The 20061-nt window shown below is 35.1% G+C and overlaps 1 protein-coding gene across 8 annotated transcripts; it reads right to left on the bottom strand.

The window, feature by feature from the left end:
* Nucleotides 1-8635: 8635 nt before the first annotated feature.
* On the bottom strand, nt 8636-14162 carry LOC104102066 (pentatricopeptide repeat-containing protein At5g62370). Of its 8 annotated transcripts, none has more exons than XM_070197127.1 (6): nt 10953-14162; nt 10819-10864; nt 10641-10722; nt 10246-10547; nt 9187-9456; nt 8636-9105 (listed from the first exon to the last, which is right to left on the bottom strand). In XM_070197127.1, exon 1 carries the CDS (start codon nt 14082-14084, stop codon nt 11109-11111), a length of 2976 nt encoding a protein of 991 aa, XP_070053228.1. In that variant the 5' UTR covers nt 14085-14162; the 3' UTR covers nt 8636-9105; nt 9187-9456; nt 10246-10547; nt 10641-10722; nt 10819-10864; nt 10953-11108. The 8 variants fall into 8 exon arrangements, with proteins under 8 accessions (XP_070053228.1, XP_070053230.1, XP_070053225.1 ...); XM_070197129.1 differs by having other exon boundaries at nt 10981-14162; XM_070197124.1 differs by having other exon boundaries at nt 10641-10864.
* Nucleotides 14163-20061: the final 5899 nt, after the last annotated feature.

Genomic DNA, 20061 nt, shown 5'->3' with positions numbered 1-20061 from the left:
TAGTTTTAACAGAGTTGTGAGAGTTTTCTGTTAGTTGGACCATATGTGCACAAGTTTTGCAAACTTATCGTGCTAAGGATTATATTTGGAGTACAAAATTAAGATAAAGGATAATTTTGGCTAAAAACTCTGAAGTAAGTTTTATGTACATATGGAATAGTTCATTTACTTTTCATGTATTATCTATTTCCGAAACTAAAAGATGTGCTCAGGGAAAAAGGAAATAAGCAACTAAAGGGACAACTCTTTAAGAATCGAAAGAGTTACGATTAGATTATCAATTTCAACCTTTGAATCGAATGCAATTTCTCCATTTCTTTTAAGGATGTTTCTCATTCTATAAATATTTGTTTTTAACTCGTGTCTGGTCACTCCTTAATGCTATATATCAACTTGCCTGCATTACTAACTTTTAACTATTGGACTAAGTTTTTTCTACTATATTATGCTTGCCTTTTGTACAACTATAATTTTATTTTATTTTATTAAGAATACTATTATAAAAGTTTATTTTATTAATTTCTACTAAGATGTATTGCTGCAATGGATTGGGCCAGAGCACAGTAATCATGGCTTGAGAAAACATGCTAGTCTCGTAAGGAGCATTGACAATTGAAGATCAGGAACATAAGTTCAGCCCAACCAATCTCTTTTTCAGGGGCCGTACCTTATATTTGTGCCACCTTTTAACCTGTATTCTATTTTTAAAAAAATATTGATTTGATAGCCAGCTGACAAAAAATCCGTAATAATATGATAATTACACCCCTGATAAAAGATATAAAACCTGCATCACGCATTAATCACGTGAGATCTCCTCCTCTCCTCTCACCTTGAAGCTAAAACTTCATGCTAATATAGCATGAAGTTGTTTCGTGTTGAAGCTAAAACTTCATGCTAATGCATGCTGAAGTTATTTATCCTGCAGTCTACAGTTTTATCTTGAGTTTTATCCGAAACTTCAGTCTAAACATGCTGAAGTTATTTAGTTCATTTGCTAAAATTTCAGACTAAACATGCTTAAGTTTTTTAGTTTATTTGCTAAAACTTTAGACTAAACATGCTTAAGTTATTTAGTTCATTTGCTAAAATTTCAACTAAATATGCTTAAGTTTTTTAGTTCATTTACTAAAATTTCAGACTAAACATGCTTAAGTTATTTAGTTCATTTGCTAAAACTTCAAACTAAACATGCTTATGTTTTTGTCTTGCAGTATGTAATTTTCTAATGAGTTTTTGCTAATGCATGCTGAAATTATTTAGTTCATGTGCTAAAACTTCAAACTAAACATGCTGAAGTTATTTAGTTTATTTGCTAAAACTTCAGACTAAACATGCTTAAGTTATTTAGTTCATTTGCTAAAACTTCACACTAAACATGCTTAAGTTATTTAGTTCATTTGCTAAAACTTCAGACTAAACATGCTTAAGTTTTTATCTTGCAGTATATAATTTTCTAATGAGTTTTTGCTAATGCATGCTCAAGTTATTTAGTCCATTTGCTCTGAAGTTTTGTCATGCAGTCTACAGTTTTGTCATGAGTTTTATCCGAAACTTCAGTCTAAACAAGCTAAAGTTTTTTTTAGTTCATTTGCTAAAATTTCACACTAAAACATGCTTAAGTTTTTGTCTTGCAGTATGTAATTTTCTAATTAGTTTTTTCTAATGCATGCTGAAGTTATTTAGTTTATTTGCTAAAATTTCATACCAAAACATGCTGAAGTTTTACCCTGCAATCTACAGTTTTGTCAATAGTCTTTTATTAAAGAAGGGCAAAATCATCTTTTTAAAATACTTTTAATAAAAAAAAAATGGGTACAGATGTAAATGGAAAAATAAAACGAGTATAAATTAAAAAGGGGAGACCAAATAGGGCATGCAATTTTTACTTTTTTTTAGGCAAAGACATCTATTGGAATGAATCCTTCATATCCTTTACTCTATTGGAGATTTCAAAAGTGCAAGTATAAAAGGGGCATGTTATGAAAATAATTATATTGTGGATGTCCATTTATTACTCCGCTATAGATAATCTTCTTGAAGAAGATTATCCATTTAGTACTCTGTTGAAGTTTATCTACAAGCAGCTGATGCAGGCAGGTTGCAAGCAGCTCAATGAAATAATTTGCAGCAGCTTCTTATTAAACAGGTAGGTTGCAAGCAGCTCATGCAGACAGCTTACAAGCAGCTAAAGAAAATCCTTGCAGCTGCTTCCTGAAAAGCCTCGCAGCTGCTTCCTTTCTTCTATAAATAGAGGAGTTTTCAGTTCATTATGTACATAAGTTTGAAGTTTGAATAATATATCAGTTTTTCTCGATAATTGTCTTTACTTTACAGTTTTTATTTTATAACACGTTATCAGCACGAGACTCTGCCATCTCGAGCAAATAGTTTGAAAGTATCACAGGTACGAACTTTCTTTTTCTAAATAATATCAAATATTTCTAAACTTGAATTTGTAGCCCTGGATATATCGGGCAAAAACTACATGTCTTGGGTGCTTGATGCCGAAATTCATCTTGATGCAATAGGTCTGGAAGACACCATCAAGGACAAAAATCAAGCATCAAACCAAGACCGTGCCAATGCAATGATATTCCTACGCCATCACCTTGATGAGGGCCTGAAAATGAAATATATTACTGTTAAAGATCCAGTCATACTATGGGATAATTTGAAAGATAGATATGACCACCTGAAGATGGTCGTTCTTCCACATGCACATTATGATTGGACTCATCTAAGGTTACAAGATTTTAAATCTATCAGTGAGTATAATTCTGCTATGTTCAGAATTATTTTTCAATTGAAACTATGTGGTGATAATATTACTGATCATGATATGTTGGAGAAAACTTTCACCACTTTTCATGCCTCGAATATGCTCCTGCAGAAGCAATATTGAGAAATGGGATTCAAAAAGTATTCGAAACTTATCTCACATCTTCTTGTAGCTGAGCAATATAATAGGTTATTAATGAAAAACCATGAAGGCCGACCTACTAGTTCTTGTCCATTCCCTGAAGTGAATGAGACGAACTTTTACCAAGCTAAGCGTGGAAGAGGACGTGGCCCCAGTCGTGGTCATGGCCGTGGTCGGGGAAGAAACTCTAATCATTGTAATAATAATGCACAAAAAAACCCTCCTCACTACCAGCAGTGGAAAAGGAAGGAACAAAAACATGAAGCGGTGCAAGCAGCAAAGTCAGAAAATGCATGCTATAGATGTGGAGGAAAAGGACATTGGTCACGTACATGTCGTACGCCAAAGCACCTGGTTGAGCTGTATCAAGCCTCCTTGAAGAAAACAGAGAAAAATGCTGAAGCAAATTTTATTTCTGAAGATAATTTAGACTTCATGCATTTGGATGTAGCTGATTACTTTGCGCTAGCAGAAGGAGAAACAAGTCATGTGATCGGTAGTGAATCTGTAGAGATGTAAATATTTTAATTTTTGTTGTTTGTAGTAGATAGTATGGTTATGTAATAGTTGTACATAAATAAAATTTATGCTTTGATAATAATGTTTACTATCATATTTATTTTGTTTATGTCATTTTGAAGAATATGGATAATTCTCAAATTATGTTTGGATCAAAAACCATCATGAAGATATTTGTGTAATTGATAGTGGAACAACTCATGTCATATTCAAAGATCATAAATACTTTTCTTATTTGCATAAGGAAAAAAGCAAATGTTTCTACAATTTCTGGTAATATAAGTTTGATTGAAGGCTCCGGAAGAGCTATTGTATTTCTGTTTAAGGAAACAAAACTTATTACAGATAATGCATTATTCTCCTCCAAGTCCCGAAGAAACTTGTTGAGTTTTATGGATATCTGCCGAAATAGGTATCATGTTGAGACGATAGATGAAATGAATATGGAATATCTTTGTATTACAAAGAATGTTTCTGGCTAAAAGTGCATTGTAGAAAAGTTACCAACTTTATCTTCTGGCTTATACTATTCAAAGATTAGTACAGTTGAAGCACACTCTATCGTAAACCGGAAGTTTACTGATTCAAATACTTTTATGCTTTGGCATGGCCGTTTGGGCCATCCTGGATCAATAATGATAAGGCGAATTACTGAAAATTCGAGTGGGCATCCATTAAAGAACCTGAAGATTCTTTCAAATGATGAATTTTCTTGTGATGCTTGTTATCAAGGCAAAATGATCACTAGACCATCACCAATGAAGGTTGGCATTGAATCCCCTGCCTTTTGAGAACGTATACATGGGGATATATGTGGACCTATTCACCCACCAAGTGGGTTGTTTAGATATTTTATGGTCCTAATAGATGCATCTTCAAAATGGTCTCATGTGTGCCTACTATCATCTCGCAACCTGGCGTTTGCAAAGCTATTAGCCCAAATAATTCGATTAAGGGCACAATTCCCAGATTATCCTATAAAGGCTATTCGCCTTGATAATGCTAGAGAATTCTTATCTCAAGCTTTTGATGATTATTGTCTATCAGTTGGGATAAAAGTTGAACATCATATAGCTTATGTTCATACTCAAAATGGCCTTGCAGAATCATTTATTAAACGCCTGCAATTGAATGCAAGACCACTACTTATGAAAATAAAATTGCCCACTACTGTTTGGGGCCATGCTATCTTGCATGCAGCATCACTTATCCGTCTCAGACCGACACATTATAATAAATATTCTCCATCACAATTAGTTTTTGGTCATGAACCAAATATTGCCCATCTACGAATTTTTGGATGTATTGTATATGTGCCAGTAGCACCACCACAGTGTAGTAAGATGGGCCCGCAGAGAAGGTTAGAAATATATGTTGGGTTTGAATCACCATCTATTATTCGCTATCTTGAACCATTGATGAGAGATTTATTTACTGCTCGATTTGCAGATTGTCGGTTTGATGAAATAAATTTCCCACAATTAGGGAGAGAGAAAAAGGAAATCAAAAGAGAAATTGTGTGGAAAGTTTCATCATTATCTCATTTTGATCCACGTACCCCTATATGTAATCAGGAGGTCCAGAAGATCATCTATTTATAAAATATAGCAAATTAAATGCCAGACGCGTTTACTGATTTGAAAAGGATAACTAAGTCACTTATCCCTGCAGAGAATGTACCTATACGAATTGATGTCTCAGCAGGACCATCTACTAGCATAAGAACTAGTGAACCTAAAGTACGCCTGAAGCTTGGTAGGCCTTTGGGTTCTAAGGATCGAAATCCTCGAAAAAGAAAATCGACAAATGATCAAAACGATACTATAAAGGGATCTCCTGAAGTTACCCAAGATCTGATTAGTTCTGAGATTCCTGAAGAAATTACTGAACCCGAGACTCAAGTGAGCGAGGAACTTTTAATAAGTTCTACTGGTGATGGGATTAATTTAAATCGATCTGAAATAGTGGTGAATAATATTTTTGCTTATAATGTTGCACTTAACATTATGCAAGATAGTGGGGATTGTGAACCCCAATCTGTTGAAGAATGTCAACAAAGATCTGATTGGCCAAAATGGCAAGGGAAAATTCAATCAGAATTGAGCGCACTTGCTAAAAGAGAGGCCTTTGGACCAGTAGTCTAAACACTTACTGGTATAAAATCAGTTGGTCATAAATGGGTTTTTGTGCGAAAAAGGAATGACCAAAATGAAGTTGAAAGATATAAGGCTCGCCTTGTCGCACAAGGATTCTCACAACGACCTAGAGTCGATTATGAAAAAATATATTCACCCGTTATGGATGCCATAACATTTCGATATCTCATCAGTTTAGCCTTACGTGAAAGGCTTGAAATACATATGATGGATGTGGTTACAGCTTATCTGTACGGGTCACTTGATAATGAGATTTACATGAAAATCCTTGAAGGATTTAAAATGCCTGAAGCATATTTGAAATCTCGAAAAATTTATTCAATCAGATTACAAAGATCTTTGTACAGTTTAAAGCAATCTGGGCGCATGTGGTATAATCGCCTTAGTGAATATTTACTGAAAGAGGGTTACATAAATGATGTTATTTGTCCTTATATTTTTATAAAGAAAATGGCATTAGAATTTGTTATACTTGCTGTTTATGTTGATGACATAAATCTTGTTGGAACTCCGGAAGAGCTCCAAAAGGCAATTGAATATCTTAAGAAAGAATTTGAGATGAAAGATCTTGGAAAGACAAAATTTTGTCTTGGACTGCAAATTGAACATTTAGCAAATAGGATCTTTATGCATCAATCTGCCTATACAGAAAGAGTCTTAAAACGCTTTTACATGGACAAAGCGCACCCATTGAGTATACCAATGGTTGTTCGATTACTTGAAGTGAATAAGGACCCGTTCCGACCTCCAGAAGAGGATGGGGAACTCATTGGTCCTGAAACACCCTATCTCAGTGCAATTGGTGCACTTATGTATCTTGCTAATGCTACAAGGCCTGACATAGCATTTTCTGTTAATTTACTAGCAAGATATAGCTCTTCTCCTACTCGGAGACATTGGAATGAGATTAAGCATATTTTGCGATTTTTAAAGGAAATTCTTGATATGGATTTATTTTATGCTAACAAAGGTAGTGCAGATCTTGTTGGTTATGCAGAAGCAGGTTATTTATCTGATCCCCATAAAGCTCGATCTCAAACCGGTTACGTGTTTACATGTGGAGGTACTGTCATATCATGGCTCTCCACAAAGCAGTCAATTGTTGCTACTTCTTCAAATCATGCTGAAATAATAGCTATTCATGAAGCAAGTAGGGAATGCATATGGTTGAGATCAGTGATTCATTTTATTCAAGAAAAATATGGTTTGGAGTGTGATAAAAGATCCACAATTTTATACGAAGACAATATTGCATGCATAGCCCAATTGAAGGAAAGATTTATAAAAGGAGATAGAACGAAGCACATTTTACCAAAATTATTCTACACACACGATCTTCAGAAAAATGGTGACATTGATGTGCAACAAATCTGTTCAAGTGACAATCCGATAGATTTATTTACTAAATCTTTGCCAACTTCAACTTTTGAGAAGATGGTATACAAGATTGGAATGCAGAGACTCAAATATTTGAAATAAGGTTTTCATCAGGGGGAGTAAAATACGCGATGTACTTTTTTTTTTTCTTACTAAGGTTTTTTCCCATAGGGTTTTCCTTATAAGATTTTTAATGAGGCAACTAGAAATGCGTATTACTAAATATGTGTACTCTTTTTTCTTCACTAGAATTTTTTTCACTGGGTTTTTCCTAGTAAGATTTTAACGAGGCACAATACCTTTTAATGAACATCCAATGGGGAGTGTTATGAAAATAATTATATTGTAGATGTCCATTTATTACTTCGCGATAGATAATCTTCCTGAAGAAGATTATCCATTTAGTACTCTGTTGAAGTTTATCTACAAGCAGCTGATGCAGGCAGGTTGCAAGCAGCTCAATGAAATGATTTGCAGCAACTTCTTATTAAACAGACAGGTTGCAAGCAGCTTATGCAGACAGCTAAGTTTGAAGTTTGAATAATATATCAGTTTTTCTCTATAATTGTCTTTACTTTACAGTTTTTATTTTATAATAGGGCATAATTTTTTTCGATATGTATTTAAGTTTTATGGCAGTTTTATTAAAATGATCTTTTTTCCTCAATAAAATGAAAAATTTATGATACATAATATAAAAGCACTAAAGAGTAAAGACCTTGGCGCTTGGCTCTTCGTCATGCTGAAATATATAATACTAGTAATTTTTATGAATAAATAACTATTTATTTTATTAATTGTTGGATAATAGGACGGAAATATGACAGATCGTTGTAAAAAAAGATGGATTCGTCTAAATGAAGCCTCCTTCGTTTAGTACAATCGGATCTTATTCAAAATTTGACTTTATATTCAGATAAAGATCATGAAATTAACAGAAATTAACTTTGTCAGCTTAAATTTGCAGTATGTCTGATGTGAATAGACATAGACTTAGAGTTTGGATATATGACTATTATGAAGGGATGCACTTTCTTTGCTTATAAGATCCTGTTATGAAAGCAGAAGATATGAGACAATATTAAGAATATAGAAATCTAATGCAGTGATCCTCTACCGTTGTTAAACGGTTTGATCACTCTACTTAAAAAAAATATTGCAAGATCTCTCAATCTGACTTTTTGCATCTTTGAGAGAAATGACTAATGATTTGTATTGACAATAACAGTTTGAAAGTCAATCACATACATCAACTTAAAGTGTTAAATCTTCAGTGCATAAACATTAATTAGATAGTCCATAATACTCTCGAATTGATTTAAAGGTTATTTCTTCAGGATTTCTACAAATTTGGGCTTTTCTAGAATGAGGAACTGCTAGTGAAATTGAAAATTCAAATACCAGATGCCATATGGGGAATTAGATGTTGTTTTGAATTCCAAAATGAAAAGTAAACACTAGTAATGAGTACGGGCCAAATCCCAATTTTTATGACATTCTGCTTGTACCACTTCTATCCTTGTATAAAGAATGAAATGCTGCAATGTTCAATAATGAACCATAGTCAATAGTTTCACTAATGTCAACGTTAGCCTGAAATACTTTAAAACTAGACGAGGCAGCCGTGCTTAGCACAGGCCCAACAATTTGAATCGCGATGTACTCTCGTCAATTGGTATATTTTGATTTCTTTATTCATTTTACCAACAAACGCACTAAAGGAAAGCAAGATTTACACTAATAAAGAAGCTAAACTACAAAATAAAAAATGCAAAAAATATATGCGCTACTTTCCTCCTCATTATTGCACATGAAACATCTGCTACAAATTGATACACCTCTCTCTGCAGGTTGTTTTGTGTGAGACAAGCATCATGCACAGGATTGCATTGCCAAGTCTTTTCACAACAAAGTTGCTTCTTCAAGAAGTGTGTACCATTCATAAGTGTACACACCCCCTTCTACCAATTTCAGTTGAACTGCAGAACATGATTTAGTTTCTACAGTTACTATCAAAAAAGGGAGGAAACTGAAACCACAGACTCTCTGCTTCATTGGGGGGTCCAATCGGGGGCTGTTCCTCTGGTACAGTCCAATACAAGTGCGCGAAATATCTAGCATGTCAGTGACCTGCAATAAAATAAGATGTTGAAGGAACACCTAACAAGACAAACCTTATCACAGAAGAAGAATATTAGAAGAAACTAAAACCTCTTTCTTGCTTAAAATAGCTTTGACATGCTCGGGAGCCGCATCACAGTGTTTACTTTCAATAGCAGTATCAAGCAGGATGAATTTTTCATCAAGCGAAGATACAACAAGCAAAAGGGCACTTCCAATGTCACCAACCTTTTCTAACAAGAGAGAAGCTGTATCTACAATTCCATACTCCTGGTATAAACGCAAGCAGCGTTCCACCCTATAGTTTTCCGAAGTCTCCAAGAATCGGAGAACTGACTTGCGCTCATACCTGCATAATAGCTACACACAAAAAAATGTATAAGGAAGACGTTGGACTTACACGTAATAAACTAAATTGCATCCACAGAATTATGATTTGTAACTAGGCTCTTTATGGAAGTGGCTTCTGAAGCAGACTTTTATGCAAAAACTCTATATTCTGGTTTTCACGACACATTCTGGTAGTTATAGTCACTAACGGCAGAGAATTGTACTAAAATATTGCCAGAGTACTTCTTTCGGAACCAATAAAACACTGACTGAAAAAACAAAACCAAGATAGCATTAAAGAAACAGACTGACAAGCAGTCAATCCTATCTGCTGGAGGCAAAAGAGAGGAGGTATTTCCATCAGTACAGGGCATATCAGGAGAAAATTTCAAACTAGATAAGTTGAAACGACATTGAAGGAAAAGAAAGTGAACTAGAAAGGCCTTCTCACCTATATAGCATAAAAGGTAGACCTCTAACCTGGATAGCTGCTGACAATGAATGAGTACAAGACCAAAAAGTCAGTACGAAACAAAAATTTCTTCCATGTTTAGACAAAATTTGACTTTTGCTCAGAACATCCAAAGACAACTTTTTTGATAATCAAGTTTAATTATTTTTGTAGAAAGAACAGGATAGAAGCAAGGATGTGAATAATCATAGGAAGGGATTGGGGCAGCCTAGAAAGGAATTGGTATTGAGACAGCACAACCAAGGACTGAAGTCAAACTTATATACACAGGATGTAATTGGTAATACTACTCTCCTCTTAAAGACCAATTCCCCTCACTTTACAATCTGTCACAGAATATTACTCACCTTGGCACAAAGCATAGAAAACAACAATTGGAATATCAACTTCAGGCGGACCTTCACTGATTGGGAGATGGGAAGTATCTCCGATTTTCTCAGCTTTCCTCATTCCAAGGTTCCAACAGATGATAAGCTCATCCGGAAAGGTCAAGGAAATGGCTCCTTCACTGTTAAATCTTGATATAGAATACCTCTCAAAGATACCAACCAGACTACTTTGGACCGTGGAAGCAGATAAGGTAAGCTAATGCACCAGTCAAAGTTTGTGTTGGGCTGGTATCTAAGAAGCTTGTCTGACTCAAGATAATCTACAAAGAAGGGGCACACATGCATTCATCAGATCACTCGTGTAGGGAAGAATCTAAAACCAACAAGCACTTGTTTATGCACTGTTCTGTTACCTTACAAGTCCGCCAATTTTTTTGTTAATCAGCTGGGAATGAAATGGGCCATGCCAAGAACAACCGCACAGTTCCTTTTGAGCTGGAACAAGAAGATTAGACCAAGAATTTAAAGAGGGCATGGTATACAATCCTCTTAGTAGAGTGGTTGGTTATGGAGCATAATCAGGTAGATTACCTCCTGAGTTCTGCTACGAATGCATTTCAAATAGGATTATGCACACCTGAGAACCACCAAGTCATTCAACGTTAGAATCCAGAGAATACCAGACCACCTAGAAACTTCAAACAAAAATAAGAGTTAAGACATACACATAGCCAGTGGCTGAAAACAGTTTACCAAAGGGAGTTCTGAGGGTACTGAAGCTACAACGTATAGCCCCACACAAAAGTCCGTATCCTGCACATGCACACGGACCAGTATGGGGACGAAGCCCAGCAATATCAGAGAGATTGCATAACCAACCTCTAGCTTGTGTACATCATAAATCTTCTTTTGTTAAGGAGCAAATCATTCATAAGACGAGCTTCGTGCGACTTATTTTCTTCATCTAGCATACAAATTAACAATTTAAGATTATGGCCACAAGGGACATATTTATGGGCTAGCATATCTTCACATATCTTCAGTGCATGAACACTCCAATTATTAGCACAAAGAGAAGTGAGAAGATTCTCATATGATGCCTTAGAAGGGGCAAATCCTTTTTTGAGCATTGTGTATGAGATCGAAAGAGCATCAATGAGCCTTCCATGCTTGCATAGACCTCTTATTAAAGTGTTATACACAATTTTATCAGGAGAACAACCCTGTGCATTCATTCTGTTGAAGAGATTAACAGCAAGATCAATTTCGCCACTTCGGAAATGCCCGTCAATTAGAATAGTAAAAGTAACTTGATTTGGTTGGACGCCCTCACTTTGCATAATATCCAGGTGCTTATACGCATCCTGCATCTTCTCTGCCCAGCAAAACCCTGAAATTATGCCATTATACAAGTACAAATTTGGCATTAGGGGAGTGTTCTTCACTTTGTTTATCAGCCTAAGTGCAAGAAATTTAATTTGTTCCTGAGAGCTAATTGAGATTTTCAAACATTTTTCCCTAGAAAACATAGCACTCTGATGAAGTAGACGGAACAACATTTCCTTGGATTTCTCATACTGTTTCTGCGGAACAAGCCACTTCCCATGAAGTGACCTAATATTTCTTGAGACGCCACTGACCAAAGTAATATAGGTTACCAGGTCTCGCTCAATCTCACTTCTTTCCATCAAATCAACCAACTTAAATGCAAATTCAAACTCTCTTTTCCTTAAAAATTGTTTTATTAGAGAAGTATAAAGAACAGTATTTGGCATGAAACCCTCTTCTATCATTCGATCAAGGTATACACAGCCCTTCTCAATCATGTTCTTCTTAACTAACCCATGTATAAGAGCTGTATAAGCATAGTGGCTTGGTTGAACTCCATCTTCCAACATTTTGTCGAAGAGCTCATGGGCCTGAATAGCTCGTCCATTTATTGATAGAGCATTAATCATTGTCACAAACATAGTTTCATCAGGATAAATTCTAGCCTCGAGCATTCTCCGGAAAACTTCAAGGGCCTCATCTATTCTCTTTTGTCTGCCCAAACACCCAATGATGGAGTCATATATCAAAACACTAGGCTTCAATCCACTCTCTTCCATTTGGTCCAGAACTTCAAATGCTGATTGTATGTCACCCTGTTTGCAGTATTCATTCACCATAATCAAGAATGTTGCTTGATTTGGAACTTGACCTTGATCTTGCATAACTTCAACAAAGGATTTGGCATCCTCAAGTAGTCCGTTTTGGTAAAGGCACTTGATCATAGAGTTATAAGCTGACAGTGAAGGCTGAAGAGAAAGGCTTGCCATCTTATCCATGCAAAGAAGAGCAGAATCAAGTTTTCCTCCTAAACACAAAGCAATCATGTATATATTGAAAGCAACATTGGCCAGAGGTAAGTTTCTTGCCACAATTTCTCCCAAGAGATGATCAATATCAGACATGATATCTGTAGTAACTTTTCGACTGGAAGGGCTAGGGATGTTAGAAAGGTCAATACCACAACCATTCTTGGCAATTGCCCGCAAAAAGGCGCATGCTAGAGTAATCTCTGACCCTCTTGGATGATTGTTGACCAAGGTAAAAAACAAAACATGGTCAGGAACCAATCCATTATCCAACATTTTATTGTACAAGACATCTACTTCTGCTAACCGATTCTCTTTATAAAGAGCAGCAATTAAAGCAGTATAAGAGTGCACACTTGGAGCAACATTGCACTGAATCATGTTATTTAACAGCATCAACGCACAATCAACTTTATGATCCTTGCAATACTTGCCAATCATGATTTGGTAACTTACTGCATCAGGTTCTAATCCAAATTCAGCCATCTGCTGATGTAGCACCCAACCCTTGTCCAACATGCCCAAGCTAAAAAACCCGTGCATCAGCGTGTTGTAAGTATACTTATCCGGTTCACATCCCAACTTAAGCATTCTAAGAAACACCCTCATAGCCATTTTCATTTTCTTGTTCTTCGAATACGCGTTAATGAGAGTTGTGTACATGACTTTATCCAGAACAAAACCATAAGACTCCATATCCATGCTCAGCAATTCAGCTTCCTCGACTCGACCCCTCTTACACAACGAAAGAACCAATGTCTTAAACAAATGAACATTGGGCGACACCCCTCTCTCACACATTACATCAAACACATAGAGTGCCTCGTCTAAGGACCCGCGACAACAAAATCCATCCACTAACCTATTGTAACAACCGAAACTTAGTAATACTCCAGCATCAACAGCCACTACAAAAACATCAAACCCATCCAAGATTCTATGTTGGCCACAAAATCCCTTAATAAGCGCATTACACGTGCTACTACAAGGCCTCAATTTCATATCCAATAGCTTATCAAAAAGCAATTTTGCTTCCTCTAATTTACCCAAATTACAATAACAAATGGCCATGGAATTCAATAAAGACTTATCTTTCGGTTCAATACCTCTCTTCAAAATGCAATATACATAAATATCCTCAGCCATTTGGGTTTCACCAGATGCCACGAGTTGTCGAATGAGAAAACCGTAGCTAGTTGCATCAGGCTCAACGCCGCGAGAAATGGAGAATTCAACGGCTGAGATAGCTTCAGAGACTGATGAGGATTGCTTGATGATTCTCTGAATCACTTTCTGAGCTGAACCGAATAACCCCCGGAGTATTAACTGCTCTGCAAGTGAAAAACACAAGGTCTTGTGATTATTAACTGGGGAGGATGTGGGAACAGCACATGATATTGCTTCAGCAGGTAAATGCCAAGCAGTAAAAGGTCTCTTTGTTGTTCTAGAGAGATAGGAGAAGCACAGCCAATGTTGTAGTCCAAGTCTATGCTTGTTCATGGCGTTGGTCAGCAACCGAGAGAAGACCGCCGGCGACCTGGGGAGGAGAGAGGCGGCATCTTTTATTAGGTTAATAATCGGGTAAAGGATATCATATCATAAATAATACGTGAGTTTAGTTGTTTATTATTCTAAAAAATAGATTTTCGCTTACGCTAGTCACTTTTTGTGTAGCAAGAGAAACAATTTCTTATTTATGTTATACCACAACATTAATTACTCATTTTAAATTATTTCTTAAAATTATTAAAAATATACATCAATTAATATAAATATCATGGTAATTATATACTTTATTTATTATTTTTTAAGGGATATGCAAAATTAATAGTGGATAAGTAAAAATGAACGGGGAATAATACATTTGTACCTCATAAAATAAAGGTGATATAATCACAACTAATTCTGTCTAGCTTATTTGGTCGCTTTGGAAGTTTAGAAATTTTATTCATTTTGAATAGATCATTACTATTGCTGACTTATTTTGTACTCTTTAATTATATTTTATAATTCAAACAAATAGTTTTTATGATATGTATTTGATTTTGAAATATTAATTTTTAATAAAAATATTGTGATAATTGACACGATTTATACATGCAATGCTAGTAATACAACAAGAAAGAATGAATAAAAGAAACAAAAACAAAAGAACCAAAAAAAAAGGAAAAAGAAATATTCATATTTAAAAATATGTATGATTTTGAAAATATTAATTTTAATAAAAATACTGTAATAATTGACACGATTTATACATGCAATGCATATACATAATATATATCTATATTATATTAAAAGCATAAACCCCTAAAGTTAAAAGTTGAATTACTAAAATACCCTTTTTATTTACCTAAATATTCTACTTCTAAAAATAATTAAGAATAATATATTAGCAATACCATTTAAATAGGGAAAAAATATTTTGATTTAAGTGGCTTTTCTAAAAAGTTGTGTTTATTCTTATTAACAACTAAGTGTTCTTTCAAAAATAGTTTAACAGTGCTTTCAAAAAGTCTTGTTCAACCGTTGCCTTGAAGGAGAAAAGCTTGCCTTAATGTTTGTCTCTATTGTCAAGGTGTAGAGAAAAAATAATGCAATTATTAAATTCTTTATGCCAACTTTGCCAATTTGTCATTCTTCTCAAATCACTTTATCAATTCTTCCATTCACCTCTTACTATTTGCTTAGAGTTTTTGTCGTGAAGAAACTAAAATGGGTATTCTATCCTAGGGATAGATTTTTTAAAACCATTTCTACTGCATGAGGAGATACTATACTAAAGATTACTTCCTTAAAACACCTTGCCTATATATATTCTTTCATACTTTCATTACCATTCTCTAGCATGATTTACTCAATTGAAGGGATTGTAATCCTTCATATAAATCATATTAGTTTCTAATATTCAGAATAGTTTCTAACTGCATGTTCCTTTTTCTTATTCTGTTATCAACCGTGGCTGCCTTTTCAATTAAGAACAGAGAAACTATTAGTTGGCTTTTAAAAATGAGAACAAAGCCTTGATGATCAGTATATAAAAAATGATTGTCCTCCATTATAGAGCCATAGAGTTCTTTGATGAAGGTACGTGTACAAATTTATATCTTCTTGTCATTGATTTGGGTCTGAAATAACTCCTTTGCTTCTACAGAGATGATACTACGTGAGATTATACCAATATTGTATATGTGCGTGCCTCTACATGTATAATGTGAGACCTCAATATATAGAGGTGAATCTATAGTTTTTATCAGATATATAATGTGGAACCTTAGCAAAAATACTTTTCTTTTCATTCGTTGATGCAAACCTCTTTGTTCTTCGACATAACAAATGTGCATCCTTTCTCTACTGCATACATATCGACATGGCGTTTAGAGTCCTTCCTTACCTCACAATTAATAGGATTAAGGGTTGTTCATATCATATGATAGTTATATACCTACGGTGCAGTGACCAAGCCAAAAATTTCGTTAAGGGTGTTCAAGATTTAATATACATGTATAAAAAGTAATTTTTGATTTGTATATCCGGTATAATTTTGTATATATAAAGTATAATGTTTTTATGAAGGGTGTTCAACGGACCACTGTTCATTGTATGTGGCTACGCCATTGCTACGGTGCATCACATTATCGGCGTGGATGTTGTGTTATGCTTATCATAAAAGTTTATCATACATGACTGGAGAATGCTCATCTTCTTTTATTTATAAACTAATTAATGTGGTCGGATGACTTGTAATGCTATTGCAGAATTTAGAGATGCTAATTCCTTTATGTTTTGCAAGGACAATAAATAAAGTATATGGTCAAACAATTCCCTTGTTGGATCTTCACAATATATTCTCACATGGCCAACTTTATATTGAAAAAAAAACTTTATGTTGCACCTGCAAAAGGATATCAATATCGACAATTAGAGTCTTGATCATGATCGAGCAACCAGCACAGATGAAAGAAACATAAACTAAGAAAATCAATCTATCAGAAAGTATTAGGTAAAATACGCTTCATTGATGTTTTTGCTTCATGAAATTAAAATAGCAAACTATCACATGTACCTTATTAAATTTTATTTTTATAGGTTCAAACGATATCGAAGAATCTTTACCCCAACAAAACAAGTCACCATATATGACGATCCACATTGAACATACAACTAAACTTCTACTTTATTCTTCATGTATACATATTTATTTAAAATTTTATTTTAATAACATTGATATTATTGTACAAAATTATGCATTACATAACTCGATATATACACGTGCAACGCACGTGTCGAGAAACTAGTTACTAGTAATACAACAAGAAATAATGAAGAAAAGAAACAAAAACAAAAGAACTAAAAAAGAAGGAAAAGAGATAATTATACAGGAAGAAAGGGTGAAAGTATTAGGTAAAATACGCTTCATAGATGTTTTTGCTTTATGAAATTAAAATAGCAAACTATCACATGTACCTTATTAAATTTTTTTTTAATATTTTTGTAGGTTCAAACGATATCCAAACATCTTTACCCCAGCAAAACAAGTCACTATATATGACGATCCACATTGAACATACAACTAAACTTCTACTTTATTTTTCTTGTATACATATTTTTTTAAAATTTTATTTTAATAACATTAATATTATTGTACAAAATTATGCATTACATGACTCGTTATATACACGTGCAACACACGTGTCGAGAAACTAGTTACTAGTAATACGACAAGAAATAATGAAGAAAAGAAACAAAAACAAAAGAACTAAAAAAGAAGGAAAAGAGATAATTATATAGGAAGAAAGGGTGAAAATAAAGAACCCGTTTCATTGTTAGAACATTAAAACACACGAACAGTATAAAAGAATATAGATATTCACAAAAAGAGAAGCCATTTAAACTTAAATAGTTAGGATTTTTAATTTAACATGCAGAATTCATGTGAGCATTTTGTATTCAAGAATTTACAGCAAAACCAACCGCATGCATGATAAGTGTGGATTTTAACCACTTATTAGTACCTTCTTGTTTAATTTCAGTGCGAAAGTGTTGATTCTTGTTTCCAAAACTAATGAAATTGTGCAAATTTGCAGGCAACTGGAGAATTGGACCTTAACGAAGAATTATAACTCCAAAAGGAGTGTTTTAGCTCATAAAGGCAAGAAGGAGTGCAGCAAGCCAAAGTGCGGTCCGCGGAAGGAATTCTGTGGCTGCAGAAGAGAGTGAGGTCCATAGAAATATCTCTACGACCGCAAAACTGGCACCTGAAGCCAGAGGATTTTTAGAGAAGTGCGATTCGCAGACTAAATGTATGGCCGCAAAACAAGGTCACACTAACAAGAATTCAAAAAGTTTAGAGACTGTGCAAAATGACCAAGTGTGAAGCCTTGCCAAAAGTGAAATTGTAGAAGGAAAAGTATGGCCGTAGAAGCCAAAGTACAGCCGCAAATGAAATTGTGCGGCTGTAGAATTTCTCCACTTGTAGAAGCCAAGTTGTAACTATCAGACCGGTCATTTTGAGCATTTACACTTCGCTCGGCAGTTTGAGGGAATGCGTAGCTTCGTATGATGTATTATGACTTGTGCGAATCGTCGGTTTTGGTTTTCAGGTTATTCGGAAGTGATTTAGAAGAATGAATTTTATGTTTGCAACTTTAGGTTGGAAGAGTTGACCAAGTTTGACTTTTATATATTTGACCCCAGAACGGAGTTTTGAGGGTTTTGTTAGGTTCAGATGATGATTTTGGACTTAGGTGTATGTCTGAATTTATATTTGGATATCTCTAGAAGGATTCGACGCTAATTGACGAAAGTTGGAAATTTGAAGGTTTGGAAAGCTCATAAGTTTGACCGAGAGTTGACTTTAAAGATATTGGATTCAGATTGTGGTTTCGGGAATTGAAAAGCTTTGTTATGTCATTTGGTACTTGTGTGCAAAATTTGAGTCTATTCCGGGTTGATTTGATATATTTCGGCACGAGTTTTGAAAGTTAAAAAGTTCAAAGTTCATTAAATTCGATTTGAGGTGCAATTCATCGTTTCGGTGTTGTTATGTATGATTTCATGTCTCGAGTAGGTCCGCGTTATATTATAGGACTAGTTGGTATATTCGGGAGGGGTCCCGAGTGGCTCGGAAGAGTTTCGGGCGAGGTTCGGATCGCTTGGATCATTTTTGGCTAAAGCTGTTGGTGGCAGGATCTAGTGTGATCACACCTGCGGCTGGTTTGCGCAGACGTGATAGTCGCAGAAGCGATAAAGGAGTCGCAGAAGCGAGGTGAGCTGGGTGAGGAAGATCGCAGATGCGGAGCTTGAGGCGCATTTGCGGTCATGCAGAACCGATGTCCATGGGCGCATAAGCGAGATTATGCGCAAAAGCTGCGTGTGCGCAAACACGGGGAAAGCCTCTGTCACGCCCCAAAATAGATTTCATTCTACCCCAAACTCATCCATGAATATAGATATATATATTTTCATTAATTAGACGAAAATGTGTTCATGTCTACAATACCAATTCATTTCCAATAGTTTCATCATTTTTAAAGTCTCAAATGGATAAGTAATACAACCACAACATAACATAGTTTGTCTTTTCCCAGCACCAATACACAACCCACACTATGTCTACGGAGCCTCTATAGATAAAGAAAAGTATAATGATAATACCGGCAATAAGGCCCCGGCTATACCTCAAACCGAATACATAAAGTACAAAAGATACATGACCCTAGAATGAAGTGGGGCTCACCAAGTCAGCTGGGAAGAAGGTGTACTGCTATCACTGATCAATATCTTCTGTTGTGGAACCACCTGCATCTATTTAAAGATGCAGCGCCCCTGGCAAAATGGACGTTAGTACCGTCGAATAGCACTAGTCTGTATAACTAAACACCCTCTCAATATAATGACAGATAATACAAACAAAATTATTATAATATCAATGAAAGCCTTAATCAACATCAAACCTCAATTTTAGGATCAAGACAGTGTTCAAATTAATTTCCATATCTCACATTGGGAGATTTTTAGTATCGATATACCATTGTCCATAACACCATTATTCACAATACCATTATTCACAAAACCAGTACCACCGTACTCTTAGCACGAAGTCCGATCACGACCCGATCGGCTAGGCCATCTCATTAGAGACATTCACCACAATTTCTCTCAATATCAATACTACCATCTTTAACACGGAGTCTGATCACGACCCAATCGGCTAGGCTATCCATTACAATTTCAATTATAATTTCCAGCACAATCACCACCATGTGTGCGGCATGGTGTCCGATCACGACCCGTCCGGCTAGGCTGTCTTATTTGAGACATCAACCTTTTTATATCAATTATCGCATTTTGTATTACTTTCACATCTTTTCATTTCATTGGCACTAATGGCCATAATTATAAGATCATTCTTGGTACGTTGGCCATATTCAGTATATCATGCTCACCTTATCAATTTCAAATATCATTATCATCATCA

The sequence above is a fragment of the Nicotiana tomentosiformis genome, chromosome 3, assembly GCF_000390325.3.
Source record: "Nicotiana tomentosiformis chromosome 3, ASM39032v3, whole genome shotgun sequence".
Lineage (NCBI taxonomy): Eukaryota > Viridiplantae > Streptophyta > Magnoliopsida > Solanales > Solanaceae > Nicotiana > Nicotiana tomentosiformis.
Note: the sequence above shows the minus strand (reverse complement) of the source record. Positions and strands in the feature narration are given on the sequence as shown.

Bases quoted from the DNA above. Each gene is read 5' to 3' on its own strand.
- LOC104102066 (XM_070197124.1), bottom strand. From the start codon at position 14,084: ATGAACAAGCATAGACTTGGACTACAACATTGGCTGTGCTTCTCCTAT.